General features: G+C 45.2%; 1 protein-coding gene across 1 annotated transcript in view; it reads left to right on the top strand.

Annotated features, from left to right (window-relative positions):
- Positions 1 to 14393, top strand: part of LOC147693361 (transient receptor potential cation channel subfamily M member 2-like) — a 1943547-nt gene that overhangs the window by 1478808 nt on the left and 450346 nt on the right. The window contains exon 21 of the mRNA XM_086933684.1: positions 2789 to 2970. Within this exon, the coding sequence (XP_086789810.1) occupies positions 2789 to 2970 (182 nt within the window). The remainder of the gene's footprint in view (positions 1 to 2788; positions 2971 to 14393) is intronic.

Raw genomic sequence — 14393 nt, 5'->3', positions numbered from 1 at the left:
AAGTCCCCGCACACCTTTTCCAGGCACTACTGCCTGGCCATCGAACTGCAGAAGGACGCTGCAGTGGGACAAGCGGTGCTGCGCCATCTCTTCCAATAAGGTGAGCCTTACCTCGTCCCGCCATCCAGGTATGCACATTCTTCATGGGTTTTTTCTTTTCTGCTATATGCATGAATGTATATTGCCATGTTTCTCTCACGTTGTCTGTAATTTATGCAGGCCTGCCGGTTGTGAGAATGTGCTTTACCACTATGCATGTATAACTGCTGGCTACTCTCATTCAGGCATGTGAATCTATGAAAGACACCCAAATACTGGATAAGAAATGCGTTACTTACCTGTAACAGCAGTTATCCAGTATTGGTGTCTTTCATAGATTCACATGCAACCCTCCCGCCTCCCCGGTAAGGACTCACGTACCTCTATGTCTACATTGCGACACCCTATCTGGGTGCGTACGAAAATCTGAGGGACTGAGGCTCCTCCCGGGAAGGTTCTAGAGGGAGGTAGGAGCTGATTGGCTAACGATGAGAGTTCGGTCCTTTTTACATAAGGACGTGGAAAGGCCCCAAAGGGGAGGCCCTTCGGCCTATATTCTCTATGTATGTCCTTAGGACATTACTTTTTTATGTACCGGAGGCTCCCGTCTCGGCGACGGGGAATGATTCAGGCATGTGAATCTATGAAAGACACCAATACTGGATAACTGCTGTTACAGGTAAGTAACGCATTTCTTATAGATGATAAGTAGTACATTCAGACATGTTTTATTTGTGCTTGGATTATTAGTTAATACCCAAGACCTATGGGGCTTTAGAGATGACTGCTTATACCTACTAAGCTTTGGTATACAGTCTGTGGACTTTGTGATAGAGTTACTCAAAAATCGAAATTGTTTAGTAATTCAAGTAGTCATTGATCATCTGACACATTAATTGGGTTTCCCTCTTTTAGGAAGTTAGCACATATTTTGACATAATTCAATCTATTTCTATGGAATCTTCAAATTCTGGTTTGAATAAATAAGTTGAGCAGTATTTGAGATATCCAGCATCATTGCAAATAGGAGATTGTAGTAAGATGTTATGGTTAGAAGAATTACCATATAGGAACAATGAGCATTCTGCTACAGGGATGTTGCCCTTGTATTGAATGTAGAGTCATCAACCCAGAATTATAACATTGGATTTACTCTCTCCTTCATCAATGTCGTCTGTAAAATAACAATTAGATAAACTCCAAGAAATGAAAAAGTCAGTTCAAACATATATAGAGAAAGCTAAGGATATATGTAACATGTACAATTGGTGAAAAGTTTGGGTACACAATTGCAATCTACTTGTATTGTTTCATTTACCATTAAGCTTATTGTGAATCATAAACCTGTATGTTAAATTTGCCCCAGTCCATGAAACTTCATCTTGTGTTTCATGTATATGTGTTGTGAAGAAAACATCATGCTATAACTACTGCACCAGTTCAGAATAATACTGAAAATGAATATGAAGTACATGCTATTTTGGATGCACAAATTGTTAGAAAAAACTGAGATGCAAGTAAATAGGGCTGACAACAAACACTGCTTGTGTAAAGACAGTCAATTTCAGCTGATCAGAGGAGAATTAAACTTAATGTATTGCATTCACCAGGACACTTGTGATATAAGTCTCTTTCACAATAAGACATACTAGGTTGGCCATTATGTTAAAATGAGTAGCAAGATAACACGTGGTAGACTCACCTACAACAGATAAAAGAATAGATAATTATGGAAGACAGGACCTTCCAGATCTTAGAGGAGGACTATACATCAGCCTTCTAACGCCGATTTGGCTATGATCCCTGTCATTAAGAGAGTAAAACATGTAGGGCGCGCTTTCTCATATAATGCAGAGAAACTGTGGAACAACCTCACTTTTTCTTTTTGGTCAGTCAAAAAGGAACTTGCTTTCCGGTAATCACTGAAAACCTGGCCTTTCCGAATGGCTCCCTGTAATTTCCTTTTCAGTTTGAGTGCCACACTTCCTTCACTGGGATGTATTCGAGCATACAAGTGCTCAGAATAGGATAGAATAGATAATCTAAGTAATGGATAGTACCGAGAGTCCAATAATGTTTATGCACTCTGCCTTATTCTACTCTGTGTCCCTGTTGCCTTTCTCTTGTTTGTTCCTGCTCTCTTTTACGTTCCTTTCCATGCTTTTCTAGGTATCTTGATTGCTCTGTTTTCAGCTCTCCCTCTATGTTTACTATGTACATTTCTGCTTCTAGTCACTTTGTTTGCCACTTGAGGGTACTAGCATTTAGGGGTTTCCTGCTTTTCTTTTGTCTGGCCTCTTCTCATTGCTGTTATAATCACTTGTTATAGTCAAGAGACAACCCATGTAGCGAATGCATCGTTCCTTTGGAAAAGTAGTTGTAATATTAGAGAATACCTCTATCACTTAGTTTTATTTTCCATGTCTTTGTCCTGTTTCTCTTAATACATCTCTTATATCTTCTACCTCTCAAATAGTTGTGCTGTCACTTTCACAGACGGTCTCTAACTGTATGCTTTATACTGTTTGTGATGCCTAGGTTGGTTCTGCAACATCTGCGTCTCAGTTTTATACTATTTATGTTATTCTGTTTCTTTGCTTTGTCTCGCCATGGGTTCTTGATTGTAGGCTCTTATTCCTGTCTTTTATTCAGTTTCAGGGTTTTTTTTGTGCTTTTCTCCTTCTTTTATCTTTCTCTACGTGTTACACGGTCTCATGTTTTTAAAATTGGCATCCTGCTTTTTTTTCAGTAATACATTTGCAGAGGTGGAAGATCACACAGATGAGGTCTGGAGGTTTCAGCGTTATACCCTGATTACGGATTACCACAACAGACCCTTTGCTCCACCTCCATTCATTATCTTTTGTCATTTGTACATTTTTATTCGATACATCTGCAGACTACATCCTTCAAAAGGCAGAATACAGCTCTGTAAGTACAGATTTCTTAACCAGTCTCAAATACCTTGTGAGCATTTCTATGATTCATTTGACTTCTATGAGAGTTGTATTATTTTAGCAGGTTTCTTTTGGTAAAGCTCAGTATTTTAAATTGTTATGGCAAAGTCCTGTCACTGAAGATGTTTTGGAATAGTGACTGGACTGTGTTGCTGACATCTGCAAAGTGGGGATGATTTTTCTTATGAGTGGGAAGTGTGAGAGTATGTTGGTTCCGTGGATCAGGCAGCCGGAAACAGTTGAGGTCAGCGCAAGTGTCAGGTGGTTCAGATTGTCATAGTGGCGGATGCAGGTGGGGTGGTGGTTTATGAACCAGAGCACTGCTGCAGAGCACTTCAGACCACCTGAGACCAGGTGTTGGGAATTTGGTACATTTTTATTGGGAGTTCGTTCCAGAGTTTGGTGGAAATGATTAGGAATGATCTTCCATCTTGATGAGTTTGACATAAATGTTGAAGCACAGGAAAATGGTCAGTGCCCCACAAATGTCATGTTGGTACATTGTGGGATAGTTACTGTCTAAGCATGTCCATACCAGCCTTATGCAAATGCTGAGTAATATGGAAAGTCCACTCTTTTAGCCTTTTGAGACCAATGTAGTAAGTTAATATCTGAAGAGATATGATTGTTGAAGTGAGCTAAACTCCTCTTGTATAGTTTTTCATATGCCAATTAAGGTCTAGGGACTTGGTATTAAGACCTTGGCGCAGCACATTTGCACAATTGTGTGGTTAAATAACTATGACAAGTAGTGATAACATATTTTGGCAGATAGTGATGATGTATTTCTGATGCATGTATCTGCCTACAGATTTCTCAATTCAGAAATACTCCTTCCGGGCTTTAAACTGCTCCCATGGCCCCTTTGGTTGCTGAACACCTATGTGGCCATCCATGCATACTTTTTCAAAGCACTACTGCCTCGCTTAATAGGGTATGAATCATGGGCGCTTTGCCCAGGCAGTGCAGCATGAGTTCTTCTTTTTAACCAGCAATACTCAGTTTCACCTCCCAGTGAGCCTTTGTTGAGGATTCTGTGAGAAGATGTGTCCATTAGAAAAATCTGCTTACCTTCGGTAACAATACTTCTGGTTGGTACATAATCTTCCCACAGCTTCCTCATAACAAGGTATGCAAATGTTCATGCTGTATTTGTCACTGTCTTTATTCTCTCATCTCCTTTCTGCATGCCTCAGTGAGGAGCGGAACAAAATCAGGAACTGACATCAGCATACCTGGTGGCAACAAATATAATCCAAGGACATCATGCCTGGAAGAGGAGATGAGAAAAAGGAACTTGTACTGTGCAAATGGGCGTGGCTAGCGCTATAAATATGTGTAGGCTGCGGAGTAAAGCAGCAGTCTCCGTAGAATTGTCTTTGTACCATTCTGGGACCCTGTCCTTAGCTTGAGCTAATAAATAACTTACTTCCCTCCACGGTTGGTTGTCCTGGTCTCTTTGGTAATGTATGATTTAAGCAAGAAGAACCTGTAGATTCTCAGTGTCCCCTGCACCGCTGGCTTTGACTCTCCTAGTGGGGAGGAGTCTCCAAAAAGCTGGTTCTACCGGACCATCAGTTGTACAAAATGAGCGCAAATTATGATGAGGATGAGGAGAGTGCTGCTCTTTAAGGTAAGGCTCAAGAGTCAGTATAGCAGGAGAAAGAATACAATTAGTGCCCTGCCCCTGAAAAAAGAGGTCATGTAGTCGATATGGGCCTGGATGCCTTAGAGACGCAGCCGATGTATTAGTATGTAAGCGTGTCTAAGGCTGCTGTGAATTCCAGAGAGACCCGGGAATCCTCTTTTCCTTTATCTACCTGGTTGAGTCAGTTTCCTCTAACCAGTCTAAAATATCATGTGTATTGGACAGGTGTGAAATAGAATTATTAGAAATCTTGCGGCTTCTCCAAGACTAGTCATTCAATGGTTATGGCATATTGGAAGTAGGTGCAATAGGTGTTCCAGAACAGAGGATGTTTTCATGTGGAGGGTCTGACAGAAGCAATGTTGAGTGGCCTGGATAGAGAGCTGCATTCTTGTGATGCACTGATGATGGGGAGGGAAAGGTTCACTCAGGCTGGATGTACTAAAACACCAGGAGGTGGAGAGCTGGTAGCATTACAGAGTGAGCTGAACCATGTACTGTTGGTTACCAGCTGTAGAAGATGAGAAACGATAGGCCAGTAAAAGTGGTCTGAAAGAGACTATTAGTTATAGATTCCTTACCTTAGAATTACCCCAGGCGTCAGACAGAATCCCGAGAATTTTTTCTCAGCTGTACCTCTGTTCGTCTGTACATGGCGTCAGTTGACTCTGCGTTCATCGTCTGCATCATGATGGCCAGGATGACATTGCGATATCTACTTAGATGCCGCCCCTGTGCACTGACGTCAGTTCTTTCTTTTTCCGCACCAGCCAGCGCAGATCTGGAGAGAGCGGTATCCTTAGTCACTGTTTGACAAATACTTTTCGCCTACATCTTTTTGAAGTTGTTCGACTCCTGGTGCACGTAGGGATGTCACATCATCGGACCGACTTCAAACCCTTTGACTCCTGTCACAGGTTGATATCGGTTACGGACCCACACCTCGTGTGCCTGTGGTGCCTGGAGCGTGACCAGGACCCGAAGTTGTGCTCCGACTGTCGGGCCATGAACTCGAAGTGTTTGCGGGAGTGGTCCCGAAAGCTTTTGGATGCCTGGCAGTCAGCTCAGTTGCGCTCGAGGTCATAGTCGTGAGGGCTGTCGCAGGACTGGTCGTGGAGTCACCACCATCATTCCTCCTCAAAGTCTTTTCATCAGATTAGTCAAAGCACAAGAAGAAGGTGAAAAGCGCCATCACTCTTCGCCTCCTACCCATCCGTCGGCCAACGTGGGAAGCGGAAGATCGTCATCCTCCGGGCCTGGATCCTGATCGGAACCGGTCGACCTCACAACACCTCCTCCGGCACCGACTCCATTGACAACGCCTCTACAGCCTCTGACACCGGTTGTATTCCCTGCAGGCATTGACCCCGGCCTCCCCCTTGACTTAGACACAGAGGCGGAGACGATCTGTCGCCGACCGGAACTTTTGTGCCTCTATTCCATCCTGGCATTCCTTATAGCCCTGATTGGCAGCCAGAAGAGCATGAGGAGGGGTCTGGTGGCCCTCGGGCAGACCAGCTTGAAGAGCCGGACTGGAGAGAGTAGTTGGGTGATGCCGGTGGTCTGGATACCTCCCCAGACCTTGGTATGCTTTCTCACCCTACTGTGGCCACGAACGAGGGAGCCTCCTATGCTGTTGTGTTGCATAGGGTGGCTGAGGCCATGGGCCTTGAACTTCCTACGGTGGCAGTCAGGGCTACCTCCTGAATAAGGTGCTTCAGCTGGCAGCGGCCTCTTCGGAGTCCCTGCTGCCATTCAATGAGGCCCTCACAGACATCCTTCTGAGCACTTGGTGCAAGCCCAGAACAGGGTCTCCTGTGGATAGGATGATTGCCCAATGCCACCGCCCGGCTCTGAGCGACTCCATTTTCCTCTCCCAAGACCCTACCCCAAGAGCTTGGTGGTCCAAGCCTCAACATCCAAAGGCGTGTTCCCTACTGCTCCTCCAGTTAGGAAATCCAAGAAGCTGAATCATCTTGGGAAGATGTTTTCTTCCATCAGCTTAAAACTGCGGTCGGTAAACACCACATGTCGCTTGGGCTGTTACATCCACTCCGTGTGGGACACCCTTACGCAGGTGCTGCCACAGTGCCCAGAGGAGTCCCAGGCCACACAGCAAAGTTCGCCATTTGATGTGGGCTGAATACCGCGGACTCGCTGGGTAGAACGATTTCTACATCAGTAGCCCTGAGGCGCTACACCTGGCTGAGGTCCACTGGCTTCTCCGGGGATGTCTAATCTACCCTTTTGGACATGCTCTTTGATGGTCCTGGCCTGTTTGGCGACAAGGCGACAATGCGCTCCAGCGCTTTAAGGACTCCAGGGCTACGGCCTGGTCCTTGGGCCGCGCAGCTGCTTCTCATCCCACATAGTCTGCTTTTTGTCCCTTTCGTGGCTACACAAGTGGTGCCCTGCCACGTTCCACCCAGGGTCACAGGCCGGCTCAAGCTTACCCAGCCACTGTCCGGCCGGGGACGTGGGACCCAGTTCCGTGGGTCTGCGGTCTAGCGGGCGTTTCAGTCCACCAGGGCCCCCTCGGCAGGAGCCTCCAAACCTTCTTAGTCCGACCTTTCAGGGCCAGCAGTTGCCAGTGGGTGGCAGGATTCGTCATCACCTCCCCCACTGGCACAACATCACGTTGGACAGGTGAGTTTTTCAGATAGTACAAAGGGGCTACTCCCTCCCCTTCAAGACTACCTCTCCCACCATGCCACCAGCATTCCATTGTGTATCGGAGGATCATTTGGCCCTTCTCTGTCAGAAAGTTACTGCACTTTTGGCCAAAGGGACTACCAAATGCTTACCTCTGCCAGAAGTAGGCCGTGGCTGCTCCTCTCACTACTTCCTGGTACCAAGGAAGGACAAAGGCCTGCATCCTATATTAGACCGCAAGGACATTAACCACTTCCTCCGGAAGTAGAAGTTCAAAATGTTGACATTGGCTCAGGATCCATTTGCCCTTGACCCTTGAGACTGGATTGTAATGTTTGCCTTGTAGGACTACTATTTCCACATCCCATCCTGCCAGCCCACAGGCGTTACCTAAGGTTCATGGTAGGCCACAAGCATTTTCAATTTACAGTGCTCCCCTTTGGCCTTACCAAAGTGAAGTCACACCTGATTCCCTCCCAGAAGCTTCTTTACATCGGAGATGTTCTGGATACAGAGCAGTTTTAGGCTTATCCTCCCGAGTAGCGAGTTCAAGATATTCAGACTATGATTCCGAAGTTCCAGCCTCTGTCCTGGGTTTCGGTGAGAAAAACCCTGAGGCTGCTGGGCCTCATGGCCTTCTGCATCCTGTTGATGGACCATGCCAGGTGGCATATGCATGATCTGCAGTGGGACCTGAAGTTCCAGTGGACACTGCATCAGGAGAATCTTTCAGATTGCGTCCAGGTCTCGGAGGGCACTGCACACCAATTGCAGTGGTGGCTAACGAACCAGGATTGCACCAGCGGTAGATCCCTCTCCCTTCCCCAACCAGAGTTCACAGTAGTGCCAGATGCCTCACTTCTGGGATGGGGCGGCCATTTGGGAGAGGTGGAGATTAGAGCCCTCTGGTCTCCGGCGGAGTCCAGACTCCACATCATCCTTCTGGAGCTCCGGGCGATTCGTCTTGCACTGAAGGCACTCCTTCCCTCTGTCAAGGGAAAAGCAGTGCAGGTGTTCACGGACAACACCACCGCCATGTGGTACTGCAACAAACAGGGCGGGGTGGGGTTATGGGTCCTATGTCAAGAGGCTCTTCGTCTTTGGACATGGCTGGAACATCGTGGCATGTCCGTGGTGGTTCAACACATGCATGGCAAGTTCCCTGAACACCAGGGTGGACAGTCTCAGCCGCAGGTGATTGATGGATCAGACATGGCGTCTTCACTCGGAGGTGGTGCAAGGTCTCTTTCAGCAGTAGGAAGAACCTTTTTTAGATCTGTTTGCCGCAGAAGAGAACGTGCAATGTCAGCAGTTCTGCGCGTTGGAATTTCCAAGGCGGCACTTGCTCTGCGACACCTTACATTGTGAGTTGAATTGCGATCTTCTATACACCTTTCCGCCTATACCACTTCTACCCAGAGTGTTGAAGAAGATTAAGCGTGACTGGGCCCAAGTCATTTTTGTGGCTCCGGGCTGGGCAGGAAGAGTCTGGTATCCCGAGCTCTTGAACATTGCCATCTATCCTCAGATCAAACTGCCTCTTCCGGAGGATCTTCTGTTGCAGCAACAGGGGACCGTCCTCCACCCAAACCTGTCCTGCCTCCACCTCCTTGGTTGGAGATTGAGCTGCAATAGTTGACAGCTTTCAACCTTCCTCCCGAAGTCTGTAATGTTAGCTTGGTAGCCAGGCATCCTTGCACTAAAACGGTATACGCTTGTGGATTAAACAAATTTGTGGCATGGTGCACAGCAAAAGCTGTGAATCCCCTTTCTGCCCCTCTTTCGGAAGCTCTCCTCTTTATTCTATGTATGGCTCAGCAGGGTTCTGCTCTGGGCACCCTTAAAGGCTATCTTTCAGCCATTTTGGCCTTTCTTCGCCTTCCTGATCAGACTTCTCTTTTCAAGTCCCCTATTGTAAATAGATTTCTTAAGGGCATTACTCACCTCTTTCCTCCTATTCCTTTCGTAATGCCCTAGTGGGGCCTGAATATGGTCTTTACTAACCTTATATGAGCTCCCTCCGAGCCGCTACATAATTATCCTCTCAGACTCTTGACCTTATAGACTGCTTTTCTGGTTGCCTTCACCTCTGCTCGCAGGGTGAGTGAGCTTCATGCTTTATCTCCTAAACCTTCTTTCCTTTCTGTCCATCCGGACAAGGTTGTCCTTCGAACTACGCCTTCTTTTCTTCCCAAAAATGTTACCTCCTTCCCCATTGGACAGACCATCACATTGCCCCCTTCTTCCTGCCCCCACATCCTTCAAAGAAGGAGGAGATACTCCACCATCTGGATCCAAAACGTGCACTTTCATTTTATTTGGATCACACAAATCAATTCCGGGTGGACAATCAACTCCTTGTTGGCTATGTGGGTGCCAAGAACGGTCAGGCCGTGCAGAAACGGGCCATCTCTCGATGGGTCATTCTTTGCTTCAAGATCTGTTATTCCTCGGCGAAAAAGGAGCCTCTGGTACGACTGCACGCCCATTCCACCTAGGCGACAGAAGTCACTACTGCTTTGGGATGTGGAGTACCCCTCGGTGATATCTGCCAGGCAGCCACGTGGACATCTTTGCATACATTCACTAAACATTACTGCCTGGATAGTCAGGTCCGGAGAGATGGCTTCTTAGGCCGTTCAGTTCTCCAGGACTTTCTGATGTGAACTTAGTTTGCAGACCCGCATCCGGGGTTGGTGTTCCAGGGGTGTCTATTCTAAGTAAGGAATCGATAACTAATAGTATCTTTCAGATTCAAAAAGTTACTTACCTTCGGTAACGATATATCTCTAAGAGACATATATTAGTTATAGATTCCTTACCGCCCCACCCATCCTCCCCGTTCTGTGAACTTACTTCTAACGTAAGGGACTCCCTTTCAGGGTCCTAGATTTTGTGCACCAGTGGTCAGTGCCTTGCATGTCTCTACGCCTCTGGCATGGAATGTGTTGTAAAGAACTGACGTTAGTGGCAGGGGTGGCGTCTAAATAGATATCGCAACGTCATCCCAGCGATCACGACACCGACGACGAACGCGGTGTTGACCAACCCCACCTACCGACGCGCAGGGGTACTGCTGAGAAAAAAATCTCCGGATCCAGTCTGACGCCCTCGGGTAATTCTAATATACCTAATATATGTCTCTTACAGATATATCGTTACCAAAGGTAAGTAACTTGTTCTTTAGGTGAAGGCAGGATTTAGGAGATCTTGGGGAATGTTGGGGGGAGGGGCTGGGTGGGAGAAGATAGGAGGGTATAGAATGTGAAAATGTTATTTAAATTATACACAGGTAAACTATAGTAAAACATACTACATATAATGAGAACAATGTAAGTAAATGCATTATAATCCTATTTCATATTTTGGACTTTGGGTTTGTTGCCTCCTTCACAATGTACCAATGTCAAAGTGTTCTAGAGCATCATTACATGACCATCATACATCAGCTTATTTTGAATTAAGTGGCAGTGAGCATAGGTTCATGAAGTAATATTATGGGAAGTGGACTTTAATTTCTACTGCATGTCCTGGTTCAATGTGTAGTTACATTATTTTAGTGTGTTGTTGTACACGTTGGGTTTGCCATTCTCTCATCATTTCAGTGCTGATTGCTCTCTTGTATGAATCGGCTAGGTTGCTAGCTTTTGGGATGCATAAAGATACAGCAGAAGTCTTGGACTGTCTTAGTAAAGGGTAGCGTGGGTGATGCTGATTGTGGCACTGTGTGTGTATGTTTATGTGTGTACATATATTTGAAGTGCTCTTTTGGAGGACACTTTTCAAAATAGCATTTTAAACCAACTTGAGGCTGGTGGTACAAAATGAAGCATGCGTTGGGAGCAAGTCCATTAAACAGACTTATCAAGGTGTATATTGTGGAAAGACTGAACACGTTGTAATACAGGGATTGCAGCAAGCAGTGATTGAGTTGCAGTGAAGTTTATGTTTAAGGAATTCTGCTCTGAGTCTATCAAGCAGAATTTGTGTGATGTGGTGGCCACAGGGAACCAGTGTTGTGTAGCATAGTTAATACTTGTTGGATAAGAAATACAAGGAAGCCCTGAAATAGATGGGGCAAACAAGCATAGTCATGGTGCTAAGATGCCTTCCACTAGGAGTTCTGGCATATTTCACAATGGTAGTCATAATAAAGTATCTAAAGTCATTTCTATTTTTGTAGTGATTGGTCATTCCATATTTTGTATAACATTACAATGTTCATTTAGTCATAATGTTTAAAACTTTTTCTTACTGTCTCTAAGTCAGACCCCATTCACGGGCCCATGGTTAGGCAGGTTGTCACGATTGGCAGCATGACTATCCGTTGTCTATTAGCAACATTCACGGGAAGTGATTATGGTGAAAAGCTCTGATGCAAGGAAGACAATAAGGGGGCTGTGCGTCCTTGCTCCATTCCAAGTTGGCAGCTGCTACCAATATGATTAGAGTACGCTCTGCGTAGGGCAGGGCATTTAAGCTTTCAGGATGCGCGACAGAGCATCAGCTATTGAGTTTTTCTTCCCCCTTGGCGGCCCAGTGAATTTTCTCCTGTTGCCTGGATCGTGAATCGGTTGGAGAATTCATTTATCAGCTATTTGCGGCTTGTTGCAGTCGGGTATTCATTGGCTGCGGCCTGGCAAGTTTGTCGGCTGAACTACCTGCTGAGCGTACCTTCGATATCAGGGAATATTTGGAACGCTCTTTCTCGTTCTCTTGTGTAACTTCATTTAGGTTCCAGTGCTCTTGCGTACATTCCAGCTGTGCATTCCTGATTGTGTGTGCCCACCGGTCTTGTGGAATCAGATCAGATAAGTAACGAGGGAAGTTGATATTTTGAACATTTTCTGCTCATGTTTAACCTTCTGTTATCTACTGGTTACTGTATGCTGTTGTGGAGAGACATTCCCTACTTCATTGACACAATTATTCCTCTTACTCTGTGAAAATCCTCGTAAATAATTGTTGTTCAAGGCATTAGCGCTTGTTTATATATTGGTACTAGTGAATCTGAGAGCAAGCTTTAATATACCTGGGCATGCTAAGTATAATATTGTCTTTTGGTGTGTTTAAGTATGTGTTTAGGCAAGTTATGCGAGTGACTTTAATTTTCCTGATTTCTTTGCATGTATGCCGTGGCTGGCATTATCTATGTTGAGTTATATTTTGTCTTTTGGAATATTCTAGGATATAGATTGGGTCAGACCATGTGTTGTTACTCATCGCTTTGAGCTCATATTTGCTTCTACAGGTCTCCCTCTCTGACATTCCCTTCCTAACATCCCTTCCCCCCATTTGACCTCTATGCTACTATGGTAAAAATATACACAGAGTCGGAGATGCGGAAAGGTGGGCCTCTTTGGACGATGCTGCTCCTGAGGATCTTGAAGCTTGACAGAACAGCAGACCCACAAGATATTGATCCTCCTGGACAGTATCCCTCAGGATGGCCTCAATGGAAGATTTGTGTGCCATGTTAGCAGAAGTAAAAGGAGAAGTAATAGCCTCTCAGGCAGAAACTTCTGCCCTTGTCACTCGAGTGAATCAATTACACACAAGGCTAAATGCTACCGCCTCTGTTCCTACTGCATCTGAGAGGACAAGGGAGTCTGGTAGTGTTACTCCTCCGATGGTAGTAGCTACTGTACCATCGCCAGTACCGTTAGCGTTGCTAGAGCGTTTTCTTGGGGACCCTGAGAATGTGCAAACTTTTTTAACCCAGGTGCAATTGCACTTTAGGGTACGACCTCAGTCATTTCCAGACGCACAGTCCAGAGTGGCTTTCTTATTATCATACTTCAGGAGGGGGATGCAGCAGTTTGGGGCACACCATTGGTGAATGAGGATAATTCCCTGTTATACAATTGAGCAAGGTTCAAAGCAGAATTTGAGATGGTCTTTGGTAGGAAGAATATTACCATATCGCAGATCAAGAGTTACTTGAGTTGCGTCAAGGCAACAAAGATTTGGTCTTGTACCTAACACAGTTCAATAGACTTGTGGCGGAAACAGGATGGCCTGTTGAGAAACGAGCAGCTTACATCTTAGAGGGCCCAAAGAAGAATTAAAAAATATCATAGCCAAAAATCAAACCTCAACCAGGTACCTGTTCTGAGTTAATTAATTTGTTCTTAAAAGTAGACCAGTGTTTGTCTGAAAGGAATAATGAGAAAAAGGGTAGGAGCAAAGACCTATTACCGGTCTCGTCCTGTTCCTTCCACAGAAACCATCGAGCCTGTGGACAGAGGTGGGGTGAGAGGCCTTTTGACTAAGGAGGAGAGAGACAACCGTCAGAAGAATGAGTTATGTCTCTATTTCTGCAAACTGGGCCGTTTTATCATGGAGTGTCATCTTTGTCTGAAATCCAGTTAATCACATGGGGGAAAAAAACTAGTTCCCCCATTACAAATACAGGAGAATTTAGTGGGATAAGGGGGTTACGCTCCTGAGAAAATTGCAGCTAATACTTTACAAAGTGAGGCTCCCCACCTCATGAAGGCGGTTATAGAAACTCAAAACCATCATCAACACTAAGTGGAAGCCATGGTGGATTCGGGTGCCAGAAGCTATTTTATTGATGGTAAATATCTTTTATAATTGGATCTTATAACCCCTGATAAGCCACAAACCGAAACGGTTCATACAGTGGATGGTACCATGTTATCATCCAGTCCCATTGTGAAACACACAGAGTTGGTAACCCTATGCTGTTGAGATCAAGGTCAGCAACATAGAGAGAAAATACAATTTGATGTTATTGATGCCCCACAATTTTAATTCATAATGAGAATGCCATGGCTTATGTTGCATATTTCCACTATAGATTGCGATAGAACTTAGGAATTTACCGCTACATTTTGTATGGAAGTTTGTACTTCATCCACTCATGGTATACCAGTACAAACCCATCTCCATCATGCAGTGGCCAAAACTGCCAAAAAGAACATAGACTTACATCCTCAATATGAAGATTTTCAAGACATATTAAATAAACCAAAGGTTTAGACTCTTCCCCCAAATCAGTCCTACAACTGTCAAATAGATTTGATTCCAGGGGCAAAAATACCCTGCAGTCGTATATATATATACTGTAACTG

This window comes from Lissotriton vulgaris, chromosome 8, assembly GCF_964263255.1.
Source record: "Lissotriton vulgaris chromosome 8, aLisVul1.2, whole genome shotgun sequence".
NCBI lineage: Eukaryota > Metazoa > Chordata > Amphibia > Caudata > Salamandridae > Lissotriton > Lissotriton vulgaris.
The sequence above is the reverse complement of the archived record's forward strand: the minus strand, read 5'-3'. Positions and strand labels throughout refer to the sequence as shown.